The sequence below is a fragment of the Palaemon carinicauda genome, chromosome 6 (genome assembly GCF_036898095.1).
Source record: "Palaemon carinicauda isolate YSFRI2023 chromosome 6, ASM3689809v2, whole genome shotgun sequence".
Taxonomy (NCBI): domain Eukaryota; kingdom Metazoa; phylum Arthropoda; class Malacostraca; order Decapoda; family Palaemonidae; genus Palaemon; species Palaemon carinicauda.
This window is the reverse complement of record NC_090730.1, coordinates 66,490,852-66,510,415: the sequence shown is the minus strand read 5'-3', so window position 1 is coordinate 66,510,415 and position 19,564 is coordinate 66,490,852. Positions and strand designations below refer to the sequence as shown.

At 43.0% G+C, this 19,564-nt stretch overlaps 1 protein-coding gene across 11 annotated transcripts in view; it reads left to right on the top strand.

The window, feature by feature from the left end:
• Plc21C (Phospholipase C at 21C) overlaps nt 1-19,564 on the top strand; it is a 935,201-nt gene that overhangs the window by 596,879 nt on the left and 318,758 nt on the right. For all 11 annotated transcript variants that reach the window (XM_068375234.1, XM_068375236.1, XM_068375240.1 and 8 more), the window contains one exon: nt 16,934-17,110. In XM_068375234.1, coding sequence (XP_068231335.1) covers nt 16,934-17,110 — 177 coding nt within the window. The remainder of the gene's footprint in view (nt 1-16,933; nt 17,111-19,564) is intronic.

Here is a 19,564-nt window from a genome sequence, read left to right as displayed (position 1 = left end):
TGTTCATTCAGGGCTGGTCTTGTGAACAATATCTCACTCAACATTTCTAAAGCCTTACTTAACTTTTTCATTTCATTACATATGTCTTCCAGTAGAGGCTGATCCCAGTTTACTTTCAACTTCCATATTTTACGCATCAGCAATTTGCTCTTTATTGTGATTGGAATCACAAATTCAATGAGTCAAATACTTTTGGGAGAGAATTTTTCTGTTTGTGTTTGCCTTGGCATCTATTTTGCAAGTTGCTATACTCATTGATTCATTTTCTATGTTTTAACGGTAACCAAGTACTTTCTCTTCCGCACTAGAATGCTCAACTAACCACCCATCTTCGTTCATTTGTTTTCTCAATTCAGCTGAATTGGAGTTCCAGGATCTCAGTGTAAATCCGCCTGTCGCCAACCTATCATAAGCAAGTCTGTACAACTTGTGCATTTCCTTTTCATCAATTCCTGTAACAAGCAAATTATTAACATAGAAGGTGCCAGTATGATGTTTCAAGACATAATGTAATATAAATAGGGAAGAGGTGAACCCAAAGACAATGGTCTTGAATATGTATGTCACTATTTCATTACCTCTCTTCCAGAAGACACAAAAATTCTTTTGATATACTTCATTCTTTAATTTAATCATTAGAAAGGCTTGATTTACGTCACTAATCATTACTAACTTGTTCGTGCAGAAATAAAATAGTAACTTCAGTATTTTGTCTTGGTATTCATTTGTTCTAACATCTATTTCTTCTATAATGCCGTCTGCCAGCTGCTGATCGAAGACTGCCTGATATTTGTCAGTTAAACCCTTCTGTTTCAAATGTTTTACTGTTCTGTCCAAGACCTTATGATTAGAGAGAACAGATTTGATCTCTGGAAATCATGGAAACTACATTATAATGGCAGTTCGCAAAAACTATGCCGTTTACAAACTTTTCTATTAGGTGACTGTCATAAGATACTAGTTCCTGATCACTAGTGTTGATTCCCATGGACTCCAAGCTTAAAAAATTTCAATTGTTACTGTTTTAGAATGATTTATTGTTAACTTGTTCTCATCATTTATTTATTTCCTTATTTCCTTTCCTCACTGGGCTATTTTTCCCTATTGCTTCTCGACCATGGCTTGAGAAGTGATTGTAGTCGAGTCGGTATCGGTCTTCTTAGGTCTCTTCGAGCGTTTGATGCGTATCTTCTCCAGACTCCTGATGCATCTTTTAACTGTGCTCTTAGCACTGGGTCTGTCACTGATGCGAACTGAAGAGAACCCAGTACTCTCTCCTGTTGGCGTCTTGATATCCTGTCGGGTTTCAGTAGTCTCTTGACAGATCCTGCTATCTCTCTCCTCTTCCCTGGGGGAATGGAGAGACGGTGTGACTTTATGTTCCAATGTATTCCTAGCCATTGAAACTCCTGAGCTGGAGATAAAAGAGACTTCTTGACGTTGATCTTGAATCCCAGATGTTCCAGGAACTGGATCACTTTCTTGGATGCTTGCATGCACTCCGTCTCGGATGCTGCCCACACCAGCCAGTCGTCCAGGTAGGCACACCTTCTAGGCGTAGTTGTTGAACGACTGCATCTGCAAGCTTTGTAAAAATCCTTGGGGCTATATTTAGTCCGAAGGGCATGGCCCTGAAGACGTGTTTCTTCTTCTGTAGCCTGAATCCCAGGTAGGAGGAGAGTGGGCGGTTGATTGGAATAAGCCAATAGGCATCTGCCATGTCTATCAAGACTGTGTACGCCCGTTTTGGCAGCAGGGTCCTTATATGTTGAAGGGTTAACATCCTGAACTTATTGTTTTCTTTGAACTTGTTGAGTGGTGACAAGTCCAGAATGACTCTGAGTTGGTCTGAGTCCTTCTTGGGAACACAAAACAGCCTTCCTTGGAATTTGATGGACTTTGCCCTCCTTATTACCCGTTTGCTCAAGAGTTCTCGGATGTATTCTTCCAGGACGGGGGTGGGGTGTTGGAAGAATTATGGAAATGATTGTGGAGCTGTCCTCCTGCTCCAACCTAGTCCGTTCTTGATTAGGCTGTGGGCCCAGGGATCGAAGGTCCAGCGATCCTGAAATCTTTGGAGCCTTCCTCCTACTGGAAGCATCTCATTGCTTCAGCTGTCCGGAGAACTTGCCTCCTTGACCGCGTCCTCCCCTACCCCCTCTTCCTCTTGGGGGATGTCTAGAGGAGCCTCTATTCGACCCTCTACCTTTAAGGCGAAAGGTAGTGGTCTGCCTCTCATAAGTGGGAGTAAAAGCTGGTGACTGGGTAACCAGCTGCTGAGGCACCATCTGGTAGGTGGGCTGGGGTTGTGCCACCATCTGGGGCACCGCGGTCATAGGAACTGCGGGAAATTGTTGTTGCTGTTCCCTGACAGGGCGAGAGGGCAACTTAGGTCTCTTTGTCTTCCTTTTTGGTTGGGGACCCTCATCTGGGGAAGACTTCCTCTTCGCCAACATGCCTCACTTTTGGAGAAGATTCCTGTTTTCCGTGGCGGCCTTGTCAACTACTTCTTTGACCACTTCACTCGGGAAGAGGTCTTTTCCCCAGATATTGGAAGCTATCAGCTTCCTGGGTTCATGTTTCACTGCACCCGAAGCAAACACGAATTCCCTACATGCCCGTCTGGCCCTGACGAAGCCATATAGGTCTTTGACCAGCGTTGCCAAATGTGATTTGGCCACAACCATGAACATGTCTGGGGATCTGTTATCGCTTGCCATTGCCTCCAAGGTAATCTGGAGGGACAGGGATGCGGCAAGTCTCTCCTTTGTCTCTTGCTCTCTTCGCAAGAGAAAGTCAGACAGCTTAGGGAGATTTTCGCTGAACTGGCGTCCTGCAATATCCGCCTCCAACTTCCCAATTGAGAAGGTAAGGTGTATTTCCTTCGTCTTTGTCATCCGTAGGCAGAGCTAGGGATAAGGGTCTACACTCCTCGAGTGTAGGGCAAGGTTTCCCTGCTTCCACTGCCTTCATTACTACCTTAAACCCTTTTTCCACAAAAGGAAAGGCTAGTTTACCTGGAGTAAGAAAAACAGGGTGTTTCTTGCTAAGGGCTGGCACTTTTGAATTAGTGAAGCCCCTGTCTTTCAGACTACTTGCCAGCAAAGCCTGAGCTTTACCATGGTCAAGAACTATGATCTCTTTTGGTTCTGTCTCCTCCTTGGACACAGGTTCTGCCTTCAAGCGGACGAAGCAGTCTGGGTAAGACTCAAAGTTGGGCCAAAAGTCAACATCCTTTATGAGGACAGCCCCCAGCTTTTCTGAAATGAAGATCTTCCCATTCGTAATTGGCATGTACTCTGCATGCCTCCAAGGGTTCACCTCGGAGCAAGAAGGAAAATCCTTCACGTTGAGTCCCTTTTGAGACCCACGGGACGATGCAAGATGGTCCATCCTTCTCCTTAGTTCAGCGTCCCTTTCTTTGTTTTGCTTACGAAGACACTCCATCATCGACGTGAGACTAACCAAAGCTTTATCCATGTCGTCCAATGGAGGAGCAGAAGACGTAGAGGGCACTGGTTCTGGGCCGGAACCGACGAAACTGACTCCCGATTCGACGTCATCCTCTTCAGTCTCGGGAGTCAAGGTAAACTCCTCTTCTAGACCCTCCGCAAGAAGGTCTTTCTCAGTGTCCTCAGACACCTCCGACATCCTTTCGTTTAGGTGGATGTCCTTCATCGCATTAGAAACATCCGTATCTACGGAAATCTGGACGCAAGGGATCTCAGGTTGAGGCTGTGGTATAACGGCATCCGCAATTGCCTTAGGGAACAGATAGGCAAGCATCCGTTCATTCGGAAGGTAAGGCCCCGTGGCATTTTTCTGAAAGCCACGAACCCATCTGCGCAGCTTACTCCGTGCTGAGTCCCTTGACTCCGCTGTCTTGGGGTCATCAAAAGCCTCAGTAACCAAGGCTTTGAACACATTGCCGTCCTGGGGGTCCCAGTACTTTAGAGGTCCCTTGGAGATGGAGCAGAGAGAGTGCACCCTGCACTCTACATGGCTGCAGAAGTCCTTGCTCCTCACGTTGCAAAAGACTCTCTGGCACTTAGGGTGCTCCTCCTGTAAAGAGAGGAAAACTAAATTAGTATGCGGTAGTTCATCTCACCTGATAGACTATACAAATATTATTATTAATATTTTTGCATATTTATTGCATATAGCTTAGGATAGACAAGCTAGAAAAGAATTAGGATAGACACATACTTGTCTTTCCTGTCCAGCCAATTGCTGCAACCTCCTCCAAAATTAAAAACTAGAGTTTTCCTATTCAGGAAACCCAATGGAATTCTAACCTTTAAGGAGAGATAAGTGTAACTTAACACTGTCTTTCCAAAGGTTTTAATAATAAGGGTAAATTGTAACTGATCATCTATCAGTATGTGGAAAGAAATATTTTCTTCCCATATATAATAGGTCTCAACAATAGACTGTGCATGAATACACAGGGTATGTTGGAAAAATAACTACTGTATAATTTATACTATAGTTTTCTGTCTGCAGTATGATCTATACTGCAAATATACTGGCTACTGTATAGTCATATACTTTAATTTTAGCCGGCCTGTTGCCGGCAAGGCTAGCACCTGGCGGCACAGTCCGCTGGCTGGGGTAGTGGCCGGCAGCATCAACCCGGCCAGCACCCGCCGTCCAAGTTAATCCTGCCGGCGCACCGGCAAGGCGCCGGCTGGGGTAGTGGCCGGCACCATCAACCCGGCCGGCGCTGGCAAGTCAGTTATGCCGGTGGCTCGCCGGCTGCCAGCGTCTCACCGGCTGCCGGTGCACTGGTCCAGCCGGCGCCTTGCCGGCTGGGGTACCCGGCTGGGGTAGTGGCCGGCAGCATCAACCCAGCGGCACTAGCTGATAGAGAGAGAGAAAACAAGGAGTGAAGGGTACCTTATTGAATGTGTATTAACAGTAAATAAGGGTCTAAGTACTTAATCTTACTGCCTTCCTCCAGAAGGAGGGTTCAAATGGAAGGGGAGAATGTATCATTCAGGCTTCCACCCAAACACAAACCATTGCTGGTCTCTGCCGGCCACTGGTATGTGAATGGCAGTCCAAGGGAGGACTGAGGAACACTACAGTAAAGGGGTCTTCTGCCGGCAGCCGGCACAGCCTTTCCCGGAGCCTTGCGTCCATAAGGGAAAGCTGAGTGACTAAGCCCCTGCAAGTAGGAGGCCCTGCCGGCCCCACAACCTGCCGGCAAGCGGTGAGATAGTAGGATGACGGCCAAAGGGTTGGGATGGCTAGGCCATCACTAAAGGACAGAGTGTGGAGGGAAAAGGGTCTTGTATGAGGTGTGGAAGGAGCCGGCAGGGTTGCCGGTCCTTCCACACCCTTAAGAAACTCTGTTTCAGTATCGGCGCCATCCTAGGCGGCAGGAGAATATCTATTCTCCAGCCTAGGGTCTGCCAATACAGTTAAGGGGACGGCAGAAAACTTGCCACCTCCTCCCAACAAGTGAGAAACAGAGTTCCAGTGTCGGCGCCATCCTAGGAGGCAGAAGAATATCTCTTCTTCAGCCTAGGGTCTGCGAGCACAGGAGTAGTCTACTAGACCGCAGGGAGAAGGTGGCGGCATCATACAACCACTTCAAGTGCGGCCTAGGGAGGTCTAGCCTCCTATGCCGGCAGCCTAGTCCGGCAGGGAAATGACTATTCACCCTGCCGACCGGCTGCCGGCAAAAGACTATACAGTATACTCTGAGGTTCTGACCGAAACCCAAAACCTGCTATCTGCGGCTAAGGGAAGAGACAGAAAACCCTAGCCTAGTCATGCCTGATTGTCTACTCAAGGCAAGACCATTTAGGGTTGTAGCCTAAGGCTACGCTCAGAGGGAAGGAGGGATTACCCTTAAATCTCCACTGGAGACGAGTATCGGTTTATATAATAATTCTAGGAGATACTGTATCTATCTCTGCCTGAATTGATAAAACGATACACGATGGTAACCGGGGAACATGTATGAAAGTATACTAAAGCCACTAGGCTATTAGCCTAATGGAGGGTGAGAATCGACTACCTTAATCGCCGAAACTCTCGTATACGATCTCAGAAGAGGAATATTTATATGCTATCAATGTATCTTACATGTATAAATTGCCTAAATAGCTTCATTTAATTGTAATTACACTAGGAATGTATATTATATCATGCATGAAAGTAAACTAAAACGCATAGGCTAGGAAGCTTAGCGCAAGCAAAGTTGGGTTACCTAAATTGCCAAAACTATCAAGAATACAATTGGCATAATATAATTAACTCCTAGCAATGAAGATTGAATAGCTACAAGATATTCGTGCTATTAATACCGGGAAAGTCGTTCAGGCTAACTAAATAACTCATGCGTAACGAACGACAGTGCCCAGTTCAGGCAAAAGCTCTCTCACTTAATTTACCTAATTTCACTGTGAGGCAAGAGCTAAAATTTATACAATGTAAAGATCAAGTACTCAACTTTTCAGAGGCAGAAGAGGCTGGAGATTGCATGATAAATCAAAGAAGTAGAGCGTACACAAAAGAGCAATAGGGAAAATCACTGAGCTGTAGCGCTACACCTATAGGAATAAAACATGGTGGCGATGTACAGCGCCATATGGGTACTCAAGGTAGTAACGGAGGAAGGGTACCTTGATAACGGCTCCCCTTCTATTTTTGCCACTTTCCCCCTCTAAGTGAAAACGCTATTTGGGGTGAAGATTGCTATGTGTCGTATCAAGATATACGTCCCCTGATATTATGCGACATCCTTAAGAGAAATTTTAAGGATATTCGCGCCAGGAGTTAGGATTCTGGAGACCTAAAGGTAAATTCTCTGGGAATATCACTGTAGTCAAATATACTGTACCATAGGAAGCTACTTATAGGAACCTTCCATCAGGACGACATGGTCTGAGCCCAAAAATATGATACATAATTCGCTTTATTTTGTTTATTTTCAATTTCTAAGGATACAGTAAGTAAAAACGGATTTTGAGCGAAGCGAAAAATCTATTTTTGGGTGAGATGGCCATAACGTCCTGATGGAAGGTTCCTTTAGTAGCTTCCCAAAGGTATATATGACTACAGTGATATTCCCAGAGAATCAAACCAAAGGTTTCACAGAATTCTAACTTCTGGCGCGAGTACCCTTAAGATTACTCTCAAGGGTATTATATATAATCAGGGGACGTATTTTTGACACGCCACATGGCAATCTGCACCCCGAATAGCCTTTACGCTTCGAGAGGGATACGTGGCAGAATTAGAAGGGTAGCCGCAATAGATGTTACCCTGGTTCCCCTACTACTATCGTATCACAAGCGCGCTAACTCCTTCTGGCGGTCATTCCTTGTAGCGTTGAGCATGGTGCTACAGATGCAGTAGTTCAGGGAGGGAAACCGTGAAGATCTTTTCATAGAAAAGAAGGGTGGGTCCATCAGGATATCATTGCCATCTCACCCAAAAATAGATTTTTCGCTTCGCTCAAAATCCGTTTTTTGGGCTCAAGCCATGACGTCTGATGGAAGCATACCAGAGAATTAATGTATCTGTGGATTTTCATCAGTGCCTTAACCTTTTGACAATATTTCTACGGCCAAAAGGGCCTATTGAGACAAATGACGTTACCGTTATCCGTCATTATCACTAAGCATAATAATGTTAGTGTTTCCTGCCCCCTGCACGGAAGAGACATTTTTGGACGTTAGAAAAGGGGCCTCAAGGTAGCATATATTGTATGAACAAACATAAGTATACACTGAGAATACAAACGGTCTCAATGCTTGTATACAGTATATTGCGGAATCAATATCACTGTCCTCATCCGTTGTTTGTAAGCATACAATGATATGAGAAATACTTACATGAGTAAGTCAAGGAACTCTGGCATCTTAAACATGCAATTGTTGGGCAAATTAGGACGCAACTGCATTTTAATAGACATTTATTCCTAATAAATGACTACATGCTAAATGAATGTAGCATGATAAGGAAATTATACAAGAGACATACACAGAAATTAATGTTCCCTTTTTTGAAAGGGGAAAATTGATGAGTGCCACTCTCAGACTGAAGAAAAGCTCTTTTAACAAGACTTTTCTTTATAATTTCTGTACATGAAATAGTCTAACAACACTGTGTACTATGTACACACGGCACTAGTGGTATCCGTATAATTTCACACCTGAGATTCTGAACAGACTTGGTGTTACCATGGCAACACTTATTCAAAGGGAGGTCAAACGAAAAATGCTGACCCCTTCTCCTTTTAATTGATAGTCCCAATCAATTTACTGTTCATCGCAGAGCTAGACGACAGGGTCCAAAATAGCACCTGCTGCCACCACATAATGCTTCAATTCATAGACTTGCTTAGCATAGTGTGTGTAAGACACACTGGACAACCTCCGATCAGTAAATGAGCGAAGAGGCTGAAGTCCACACACTGAAAGGTTCAGTGATGAATCAACTTTTCTCGGATCTTAATCTGCAGGAGTACTGTCAGGATCCGCTCCGCGAATAAGGTAGGTGAGCTTCGCCCTCAGTTATAGGGATAGTTTGACCCAAAGTTTTCTCCTGTAAAGAGCTGGTTCTCCTGAAGTCTGAAGTTCTATGAAGATAGACCTTAGACACACTAGCAGACCTAGAGAGACATCTTCCTTCAGAGGGCAGATTCTCCAGGAACTCCACCTCTTAGTGGGTAGGTTGTGAAAAAGGTTGGATCAGGAAAGAGATGCAGTTCTCCCACTTAATGTGGCCCTCATCCCCAGATAGGGCCACTATTTCACTAACTCTAGCCCCAGAGGCTATAGCGAACCGAAAAATAACCTTTAAGGTTAGATCCTTGTGGGAACAATCCTCATTGTTCACAGGTGAGGCATAATGTAGGACCTTGTCCAAAGACCATGAGATGGGCTTTAGTGTCGCTGCTGGCCTAAGCCTGCACATGTTTTCGGAATCTTACTAAAGATTTCATTCGTCAGATCCATTTAAAGGGCATATAGAAGAGGTCTAGTCGGGACTGACTTGCACATAGATATTGGTCCATGGATCCAAAGATCCAATCAAGTGACCTCTCTCGCAAAGTCGGCCCTACCCTTGGTGCTTACTCAAGGGTTTATATGGGGACAAGGCCGAAGAACTAGACTTCTCATAGTATCCAAGGATACACTACCTCCTTTCTCAAAGGCCATCGTGCTGTTGGCCGCCAGACCTTGAATATAGGGGTGGACAGAGAAGGACAGGCAGAAGATCATGAGATTGCTTTCGGTCCCTATTGCTCTACAAAGCATCTTACTTTTCCCAAGAAGACTCGTATTGTCTTCTAGTTGACTAGACTTGTATTCTTTAAGGAATTCTATTTTGCTTTTTGAGATCTCAGTCTTTTTCATAACCGTTAAGGGCAAGGAATTCATAAGATGAAGAGATCAGGTGTACTGTGATATATCGAAGGCAGAAAACTTCTGAACCTCCTGGATAATCCTAGGTGCATAACTAGGACCAGCCTCAGCCTCAGTTCCTTCATTACAGGGAACGGGGTGTTCTTGGGCTACCTGAGAGCCAACATAGCCCCTCTTCCCTGGAAGGGTCTAAACATGTAGAGGGCCTTCCGGAGGAAATTTGATGGGCTGAACAGGAATTTCTAAGTCCATCACTTCTATTCTAGAGACATGACGTCTGTTACCTCCACTAGAGGATCCTCGTATGGGGCTATATATTGAGATAGTATCTTGGTGACGCTCGTGATGAAAAGAACGATCTGCAGCTCGGGGACTTTTTCCCATCTGGGAGGGAATGGGTCTGCGTCCGTGTACCATTCCAACTCTATTGCGTTGAACCCGAGAAGAGCATCCGCTGTCACCTTGCGGATCATTTATAAACGAGCTGCTGGTAGGCGCCATTCCCTTAAGGAAGGGATGGCTAACATTCCCTAATGAAATGAGATGTCCCTTATCCTCGACAGTTTCGACGCCTCATTATCGCTTCGATGCCCCAGATTAGCCTGAGGAGGTCTGATCTATGTGGAGAGAGTTCTCCAACCATTACAGGGCTAAAATGGACCACGGGCCCGTGGCCTTTGGTCATTGTAGGGTAAGTGAAGAGGGAATGACCATCATTGGTCCTATTAGATCTCTTCGAGCGTTTGATGCGTATCTTCTCCAGCCTCTTAATGCATCTTACAGCTGTGCACATAGCACTGGGTCTGTCATTATCGTGAACTGGAGAGAGTTCAAAACTCCTCCCTGTTAGCGTCATGGAATCCTGACTGATTACAATAGTCTCTTGACAGACCTTACGATCTCCTTTTACATCACCAAGGGAAAGGAGCGTTAGGGTGACCGCAGGTTTCAATGATTTTATAAAAACATTGAAGCCCCTGAGCTGGAGAGAATCGAGACTTTTTGAAGTTATTTTGCATCCCCGATGTTCCGGGGCCGGATCATCTCCATGGATGCTCATAGACAGTCGTTTCGGGTGCTTCCCACCCTAGCCTGTCGTCCAGGGCCATTGTTGCCTGAACTCTTTCTAGGCTTGGTTTCGCTTGACTGTGTCTGCTAATTCCGTGAAGATCCTAGGACTGAATCTAGTCCGACGAGAATCTTGTCTAGGATATATGTTATCTTCTGTAACTTGGATCCTAGGTAGGAGTGGAGGGGGTGACTGACTGGAAGTTGCCGATAGACATCTTTCAGGTCTGGCCAGACTGTCAACACCCCTTACTAAATAAGGTCCTTATGTTCAGAAGGATTAACATTCTGAACTTGCTGTTTTATTGAAACTTGTTGAGTGACGCCAAGTCCAGAATGACTCAGAGTTTTCTTGAGTCCTTCACGTGAACACTAAACAGCCTTCCTTGGAAATCGATGGACTTTACTTTCCTTAACGCTAGTATGCTCTAGAGCTCTGAGGTACACCCTTCCAGGGGATTTGGAATGTAGGAAGAGTTGAGGAAAGGATGGTGGAGGTATGTCCATTTCCATTCTAGTCTCATCTTGGTTAGGTCTTGGACCCAAGGATCGAAGGTCCAGCGATCCAGGAGGAACTTCCCTCCTACCAGAAGCGTCTGTTTGCTTCGCATGATCAGAAGGTGTACACATCTGACCGTCTGTGGAACAACAGTCATTGTAACTGTGGGATGCTGTTTAACATCCTACGGGAGAACTAAGAAACCTTCCCATCCTCCTTTTAGGTCATACCTGACCGTTTGTCTATATCAGCTTTTCAGTGTTTCACTGTAATAGAAGATTCCTTTCTATTGTATAAAGCTTAGGATAAGTACGCTGGAAAAGAATAGGAGAGACACATACGTGGGAATCCTTCCAGCCAACTGCTGCGGCCCTCCTAATTATTGATTCTGAGGCATCCCTTTTTAAAAGGAGCCTGATGGAAGATTCTAGCCCATAAGGATACAGTAGCATAAGCAGAGCCTACATCCAGGGAATTAATAATGAGAATCAAAGAGGCTGATGAGGAGTCAGCGTAAGGAAAAAAAGGGGGGGGGGGGTAGTGTATCCCCCAAATCAGGTAGGTCTCAGCAAGAGATTATGCTCAGAAGCACAGCGTACTGGAAAACCATTCTATTGTATGGTTATGTACCAAAGATTTCTGTCTGTGATATGGTCCTATACTACAGATGTACAGGGTATTGTATACACCTATACAACTGGCATATTACCGTCAAGGCTAGTACTTGGGGGTAAGTTAACTGGCACAGTACTTCAGTACCGATATGGCTAGCAGTTCTCCGGCATGTCAGTGACTTGTCAGCTGTCAGCAGGTCGCTGACAGAAGTCACACCATGGTGAAAACTATACGCATAGTCAGCAGCCCTCTGAACCATTGGCGACCCCTCGGGCTGTTGGCAGTCCGCCGGTTATCGGCGGGCTGCCGATTGAAGGCATACCAACTCAGCTATTGACTGGGTGGTGACCAAGGGCACACACTGCCGGCTCTTGGCGGCGGAGTCAGATGTGACAGTGAATCAATGACTGCCGTCGTCGTTATCACTATAAGGTGTGGCCTGATTGTAATGTCTCTGCCTGGTGTTTGCAAGTCGGGGGTTTGAGTCTTGCTCAGATTCATTAGTGCCGTTAGTATCTGCAACCTTACCATCCTTGTGAGGTAAGGTTGGGGGGTTTGGGGAAGCTTGAAGACCTTAAAACCTTTAAAAGAAGCACTAAATTGCCAGTTGTCGCAATGAATAAGAGAAATCTTCGGTCCAATTCCCGTAAGTTTCCGAATTTTTGTGAGTTCGCAACTGAACCGCATTTTTGTGATAACTTCTGAAACCAAACCAACCGTAGTTCGACAGCTTGAGACTGCCATTGTGTATGCACTGGCAGCGAGAGTGGGGGGGGGGGGGGGGTACCCCCATCCTCACCTCTCCTCGAACTGGAGTGGAGAAAGGAGGGATAGGGGACAGGATGTCCTTTAGGAAGCTGTAAAATAGGTAGGTATGGTTTCAGAGAGATTTTGGAAATCTCACACCCAAATGTGTAAATGTTAAGAGCTGTATACCAGATTCTATTAACTTGGTTTATTCGAGACCTTCGACAGTAAGGTCTGGTCTACTTACAGGTCTGAGGGTCTCAGACGGGGTTGAGGATTTGGAAATAATATTGCTGGGGGCATGAACCTGCATGTATTATGTCCGTGAAAATACTCGCTCTTATAACTGCAAAAGACTGCGATGCATCATCTGGTGTCCCTCCTGTAAGGAAAGGAGAACAGAAATGAGTATTCAATTGATTATCACACTGATAAAAAATTTGCAAAAATCCTCTTTTGACAAAAATAGCTTAGGACAGAAAGCTATAAAGAGATAGCGGGAGACACATACCCGTGTATCCCCTGCGAGCCAATGCTGTTACCTCCCCTCAGTATTAATATAAGGAAATTCCTCCAACTGGGGAATTCCCAGTAAAAAGGGTGGTCGAACACCTAAGTGTAAGGAAGTGTACAAAGCACTGTCCCCCCTTATACTTAACACTGTGAGGTAAGGAGGACTGATTTCACAATCAGAGTATCGAAGGAATGCCATTCTTTCGATATAGGAGCGGTACCAGCAGAAGCTCGCACAAGGGTACCCAAGATATGTTGATTAGAAAAGATAAAAGACATATATTTGTGTATCCCAACCAATCTATTTGCTGTGACCTCCCTTACAATATTAAATCAGGGAGTTTCATGATCAGGGAAACTCAGGGATAAGGGCTCTCCCCTTTAAGGGTTAGAGGTATCACACCACCAGCCCTTTACGAAATTTAATATTGTAGGGTAAATGGAAACCAATTTCAAATAAGAATATTGATGAAATATTATTCTATCAATATAGGATTGGGTTCAGCAAATACCTGAGCAGGGATACTCAAGATATATTGGAAATAACTACTAGTATAATATATACGTTAGTTTTCCATCTGCCGTATATACTATACTGTACTGCAAATATACTGACTACCTGTATAGACATATACTGTAGTTCAGCCGGCATGTTGCCGGAATAGCTAGCTCTTGCCGGAGCATTTAGCATGCTAGATAAGAGAGAGAGAGAGAGAAAGCATGGAGTGAAGGCTATCTATTACTGTGTATGTATACAGTAATAAAGGATGTAAAAGTCTAATTTTACTGCCTTTCTCCGAAAAGGAGGTTCAAATGGAAGGGGAGAATGTAACTTTCAGGCTTCCATCTAGTCACAGTACTATTGCCGGCTTACCACTGTAGGCCAGCCTCTGGCAGCACTAATACAGTCGGCATGCTACCGACTGAATCAGTACCTTATCTTTGCCGGTCTACTGCCGGCCAGAGCAACACGCCGACAACAGAAGTTGTGGCCAGCAGTTCAAGGGAGAACGGGAGAACCTTGGTGACGAAAGGGACCTCCCACCCACAGCCATCATGGCCGCTGGAAGCCGTCAGTCGCCGACAGCCGTTAGCCGAGGAGAGGGGTCTGGCCGGCTCCGGCAACCCACCGACAATGGTAAGGTTGCAGGACGCCGGCTCAGGAAAGACAATGGCTCAGCCATCGTAAAAGAACAGAGGGGGAGGGTGGGGAAGGGTCCTATATGAGGTATGGGAAGGGGCCGGCAATGTTGCTGGACCTACACACCTGGAAGAAACTCTGTTTCAGTACCGGTACAACCCCAAGTGGCAGGAGAATCTTCTATTCTCCAGCTTAGGAGGTGCTAATACAGTTAAGGGGCGGCAGTCCATGCCGTTCCTCTCAACAAGGGAGAAACAGAGTTCCAATGCTGGCACCATCCTAGGCCACAAGAGTATACTGTACTACTCTACAGCCTAGGGTCTGCGAGCATAGGACTAGTCTACCAGACCACAGGGAGAAGGTGGCGGCATCATGCAACCACTTCAGGTATAATATAGGGAGGGCTAGCCTCCTATGCCGGCAGTTGAGCCGGCAGGGGAATGCAATCACCCCGCCGACCGACTGCCGACAAAAGACTAAATACTCTGAGGTTCTGATCGAATCCCAAAACTTGCCGTCTGCTGTTAAGGGATGAGACCGAAAAACTCTAGGCTAGTCATGCTTGAATTCGAAATTCAAGGGCCGACGCAGAGAGTTGTAGCCTAAGGCTACTCTCAGAGGGAAGAGAGATTACCCATAAATCTCTATTCGAGACTAGTAACGGCTATTGTAATTCCAGGAGATATCAATCTCCAAAGAAAGATAACCGATACACAAGGGTAACCGGGGAAATGTTGAAAGTATATGTTGTCTAGGTTGGGTACTTAGACAAGGCGAGAACTCGGTTACCTAAAATCACCAAAACTCTGACATATACGATCGACACAGAAAAGGGAAAATTATGCATATAAATATCTTTACAATATAAAATGCCTAAATAACCTTCATAATAACAATTAATGCTATTAAAACCGGAAATGTCGTTCTGCTAACTAAATAACACGTGCCCAATGAACGACTGCGCCTATGGCGACACCGGTGACCGGCGTAGATCCAAACACAATAATTACACTAATTTCATTGTGTGGCTGGAACTAAAATACATATTGTAAAGAATAAATGCTCAACTTTCTGGATGGAGAAAGAAGCCGTAGAAAGCATAAAGATTCCCTTGAAATCGATCGAAAATGTCAGATCAACAGGGAACACCACCGTAGCAAGTCGCTACAAATAAAGGAATGACCGCCAGAGGGAGTTGGCGCGGTTGTGATACGATAATAGTAAGGGAACCAGTGTAACCTCTATTGCGGCTACCCTTCTAATTCTGCCACGTATCCCCCTCGAAGCGTAAAGGCTATTCGGGGTGCAGATTGCCATGTGGCGTGTCAAGAATACGTCCCCTGATTATATACGATACCCTTGAGAGTAATCTTAAGGGTACTCGCGCCAGAAGTTAGAATTCTGTGAAACCTTTGATTTGATTCTCTGGGAATATCACTTTAGTTATACTATATACCCTTGGGAAGCTACTAAAGGAACCTTCCATCAAGACATCATGGCTTGAGCCCAAAAACAAAATTTGTATTAACATTGTCTTTACATTGCAAAAGCCTAGCCTATACACAGAGGGTTTTATAATGTAGCATTCGTCTTTTACTACAGGTATGAGATGAATGAATTAAAATTTGCCATACTTTTATCGAGAGGTCATCTTATACGTGGAAATAAATGGTATTTACATTTATTTACACATCCCTTAACAGGTATCGTAGTCTTGTATAGATTTTGTTATGATTTTGTTTGATATCAATCGTTGGGAAAGAAGTAGCAGTAGTTCCCAGATTGCCCACTAGTGTTTTTGGCATTCTATTCAGTGTATTTTGATTCCATCCATGCTTACAGTTATCTTTGATTTTTGTGTGTCTCATTTAATCTGTATTCTTTAATCATGTTGTCCAAGGGGGAAAAACGAAAGTTTGTTAATCTCAGCTGCTCAATTTGATGTTAACTCAGGTGTTGGCCATATATATTACTCATGTACTGTATATAGTTTGGTATGATTTTGCTCAATTTTATGCTTTAGAAAACATATTTTCGATATAACAAACAAGCGTAATACCGGACAGCCTCTTTCCCCTATTATTCCAATATTGTGAGGTTCTACTGTTATAAAAGAAAGAAATGCACATAACTAAAAGAAAATGCAAGCACATCAATAACAGCTGATTATAAGTGTTAGTAAATATGCTATTAGGATTCTGTTTTTGCTAAAAATGTGATCATATGATGGTACAGTATTTATTCCATGTGTTGATTATATAGGGTGTCTTAATTTTTTGTTTTGTTATCCTTGCAGATGACTATAATTTTAATCTTAATTCTATATTTTCAGTTATTTCATTATGAAGTACAACTGGAACATTTCCATATAGTGGGAACTCTTAGTAGAACTCATTCTGTAATTGGGAATTTACTATTGGAATATGTTACCCAGAAAAGTACTGTATGATATTTTCTGTCTCTTATCTGGAGGTCTTACTATACAGTAGTACCTTGGTTTATGAGTTAAATTTGTTCTGGGAGCTAGTGTGTGACCTAAAATGGTGCAATTTTTCCCATAGAAAAATTAAGGAAATTCACTCGAAGCATTCCACAAATCTATAAAAACATATATACATTGATTTTTAAATATTTTGTAACAGTAATACAGTAATTATTTAAAAATTTATAATTCCTAACAGCAAAAATTGATAGAGATTAATCATTCATAATGATCAATAGGAATAATTGGTACCTTTGAGGAGAATCATGGCTGGTGTGAGTAAAATGAGAGAGGAGGAGAAGGGGGTTAGCCTACTGCTTGGAAGGCAGATCTCCCTCCAAGAGAAGTTCTGGTGAAATATTGGGACTTCTCTCTCTACAACAACATTCACTATCACAAACTGAGTCGCGTAATTTATGCTTTATGAAAACTTTATCTTTTGATATTGACAAATTATAATGTATAGCTTTATTTTTCAATTGCAGGTTGTATTACCTGAACTAGCAACAATAAGAATCGTAGCATATGAAGAAGGAGGTAGAGCGTCCCTGGGTAATCGTGTTCTTCCAATTGTTGGCCTTAGACCTGGATATAAACACATAACACTAAGAAATGAAGCTGGGCAGCCACTGGGTCTCTCAACCCTGTTTGTTCATGTTAAGGTGAGATATCTATAGATTTTATTGATGAAGTAATAGTGAAGACTTCATTAAAGTATACTCATAAATAATTTTCAAATTTCAGTGGACGTTCAATTTTTGTCTAATTTGTCTTCAGTGTATAAGTGTTTGAAAAGGTTAAGTAAATCAGAGCTATGAGAGAACTATTACTGATATTTAAGTTGAAAGTAAGATGTCTTCATTGCCCATGTGCAGCAAGTGACTCAATTAAGTCAATTAATTCATTTTACATTCTTTGGAATGAAATGTGAATTAACAAATATGTGCTCTCTCTCTCTCTCTCTCTCTCTCTCTCTCTCTCTCTCTCTCTCTCTCTCTCTCTCTCTCTCTCTCTCTCAAAGAAGAAGAAGAAGAAGAAAGGACACATCAAAATATAACAAAAATCCAAAGTACTTTACTCCTATGCAAAAAAAGATGAATAAAAGGAGATTAGAAATAGGCCCTCTAAGAATTGAAGGACGGTTAACGAATAAATAAAAAGAAATATGCAACATAGCAGAAAAATATGAAAGTGAGTTCACACCTAAAATTGTGAATGAGAATAATGAAACAGAAACGAAAGAAGAAAATGTTGAATATCTAATGGATATAGATATTAATGAAGCAGATATTGTGCAAGCTATAAGCAAAATTAAAAATGGATCGGCGGCCGGACTAGATGGAGTTCCTGCGATTTTGATAAAAAAAAAAACTGCACACTATTGCGAAGCCGCTTGCAATACTGCCAAGACCAAGTGTAGATATGAGCGAGGTATATGTTAAACATAAATTAGCTTATATAACCCCTATTTTCAAAAGTGGATCAAGACTAGAGGCAAGCAATTATAGACCTGTTAGTCTAACATCACATATTATGAAAGTGTATGAAAGGGTAATAAAAAAGAAAATAATGAATCATTTGGTTAAAAATGATATGTTTATTATACTGTAGGTCAACACGGTTTTGTGCCCGGAAAAAAGTACACAAACCCCAACTGATAGCACACTATGAAAACATATACAAAAACATGATAAATGAAAAAGACACAGATGTGATCTATCTAGATTTTGCAAAAGTCTTTGACAAGGTAGAGACCATAATATATTAGAGAAAAAAATAAGAAAACCTAATATTGTGGGAAAGGTAGGAAAATGGTTAAAGGAATTTCTGCAAAACAGAAAACTGGTAGTGGTTGCAAATGACGAGAAATCAGATGAAGCACAGGTAATATCTGGCGTGCCACAAGGTACGGTGTTAGCTGCACTGCTGTTTGTTATTATGATATCAGACATAGACTGTTATGTTAAAGACTCTGTAGTGAAGTTTCTCTGATGACACAAGAATAAGTAGAGAAATTACTTATGTTGAAGATAGGAACACACTACAAAGAGATCCAAACAAAATATATGAATGGGCGGAGATAAATAGGATGGTATTTAACTCCGTTAAATTTGAATCGATAAACTATGGAAACAGAGAAGGAATGATATGTGCATACAGGGGACCTAATAACGAAACAATCACAAACAAGGAAGCAATTAAAGACCTTGGTGTAATGTTACACAGGAATATGTTATGCAACGACCAAATAGCAACACTGTTGGCTGAATGTAAAGCAAAAATGGGAATGATATTCAGACACTTTAAAACAAGAAAAGCTGAACACACAAATATGCTTTACAAAACTTATGTACATAGTACACGAATACTGCAATATGATATGGTACCCACACTACCAAAAGGATATTGCACAAATAGAGAGTGTACAAAGGTCCTATACTGCTAGAATTGAAGAAGTTGATGACCTTGACTACTGGGAAAGACTGTAATTTTTAAAATTATACAATCTAGAAAGGAGAAGAGAATGCTATATAATACAAGCATGGAAGCAAATCGAAGGAATTACTGAAAACATCATGGAGCTAAAAATATCAGAAAGAGCAAGCCGAGGTAGATTAATAGTGCCCAAAACTATACCAGGAAAACTAAGGAAGGCACACAGGACAATAATCCACTACGCACCAGCATCAATAATGCAGTGAATATTTAATGCGCTGCCTGTTCATCTAAGAGACATATCAGGAGTGAGCGTAGTTGTGTTTAAGAATAAGCTCGATAAATACCTAAGATGCATCCCAGACCATCCAAGACTGGAAGATGCAAAATACACCGGAAGATGCATTAGCAACTATCTGGTGGATATACGAGGTGCCTCACACTGAGGGACCTGGGGGAACCCAAACATAGAATAAGGCAATAAGGCTCTCTCTCTCTCTCTCTCTCTCTCTCTCTCTCTCTCTCTCTCTCAAGAACCAAGAAGAGAGGGAAACATGAAAAAGAGTACAAAGCTGGAACATTCTAACTAAAACTCTGGCAACTCATGACACCCTCAAACCAAGTGCATTAGGAAACTTAGGGTTTAAATACCTCATTTAAGGAGCCTTCATGTAGGAATA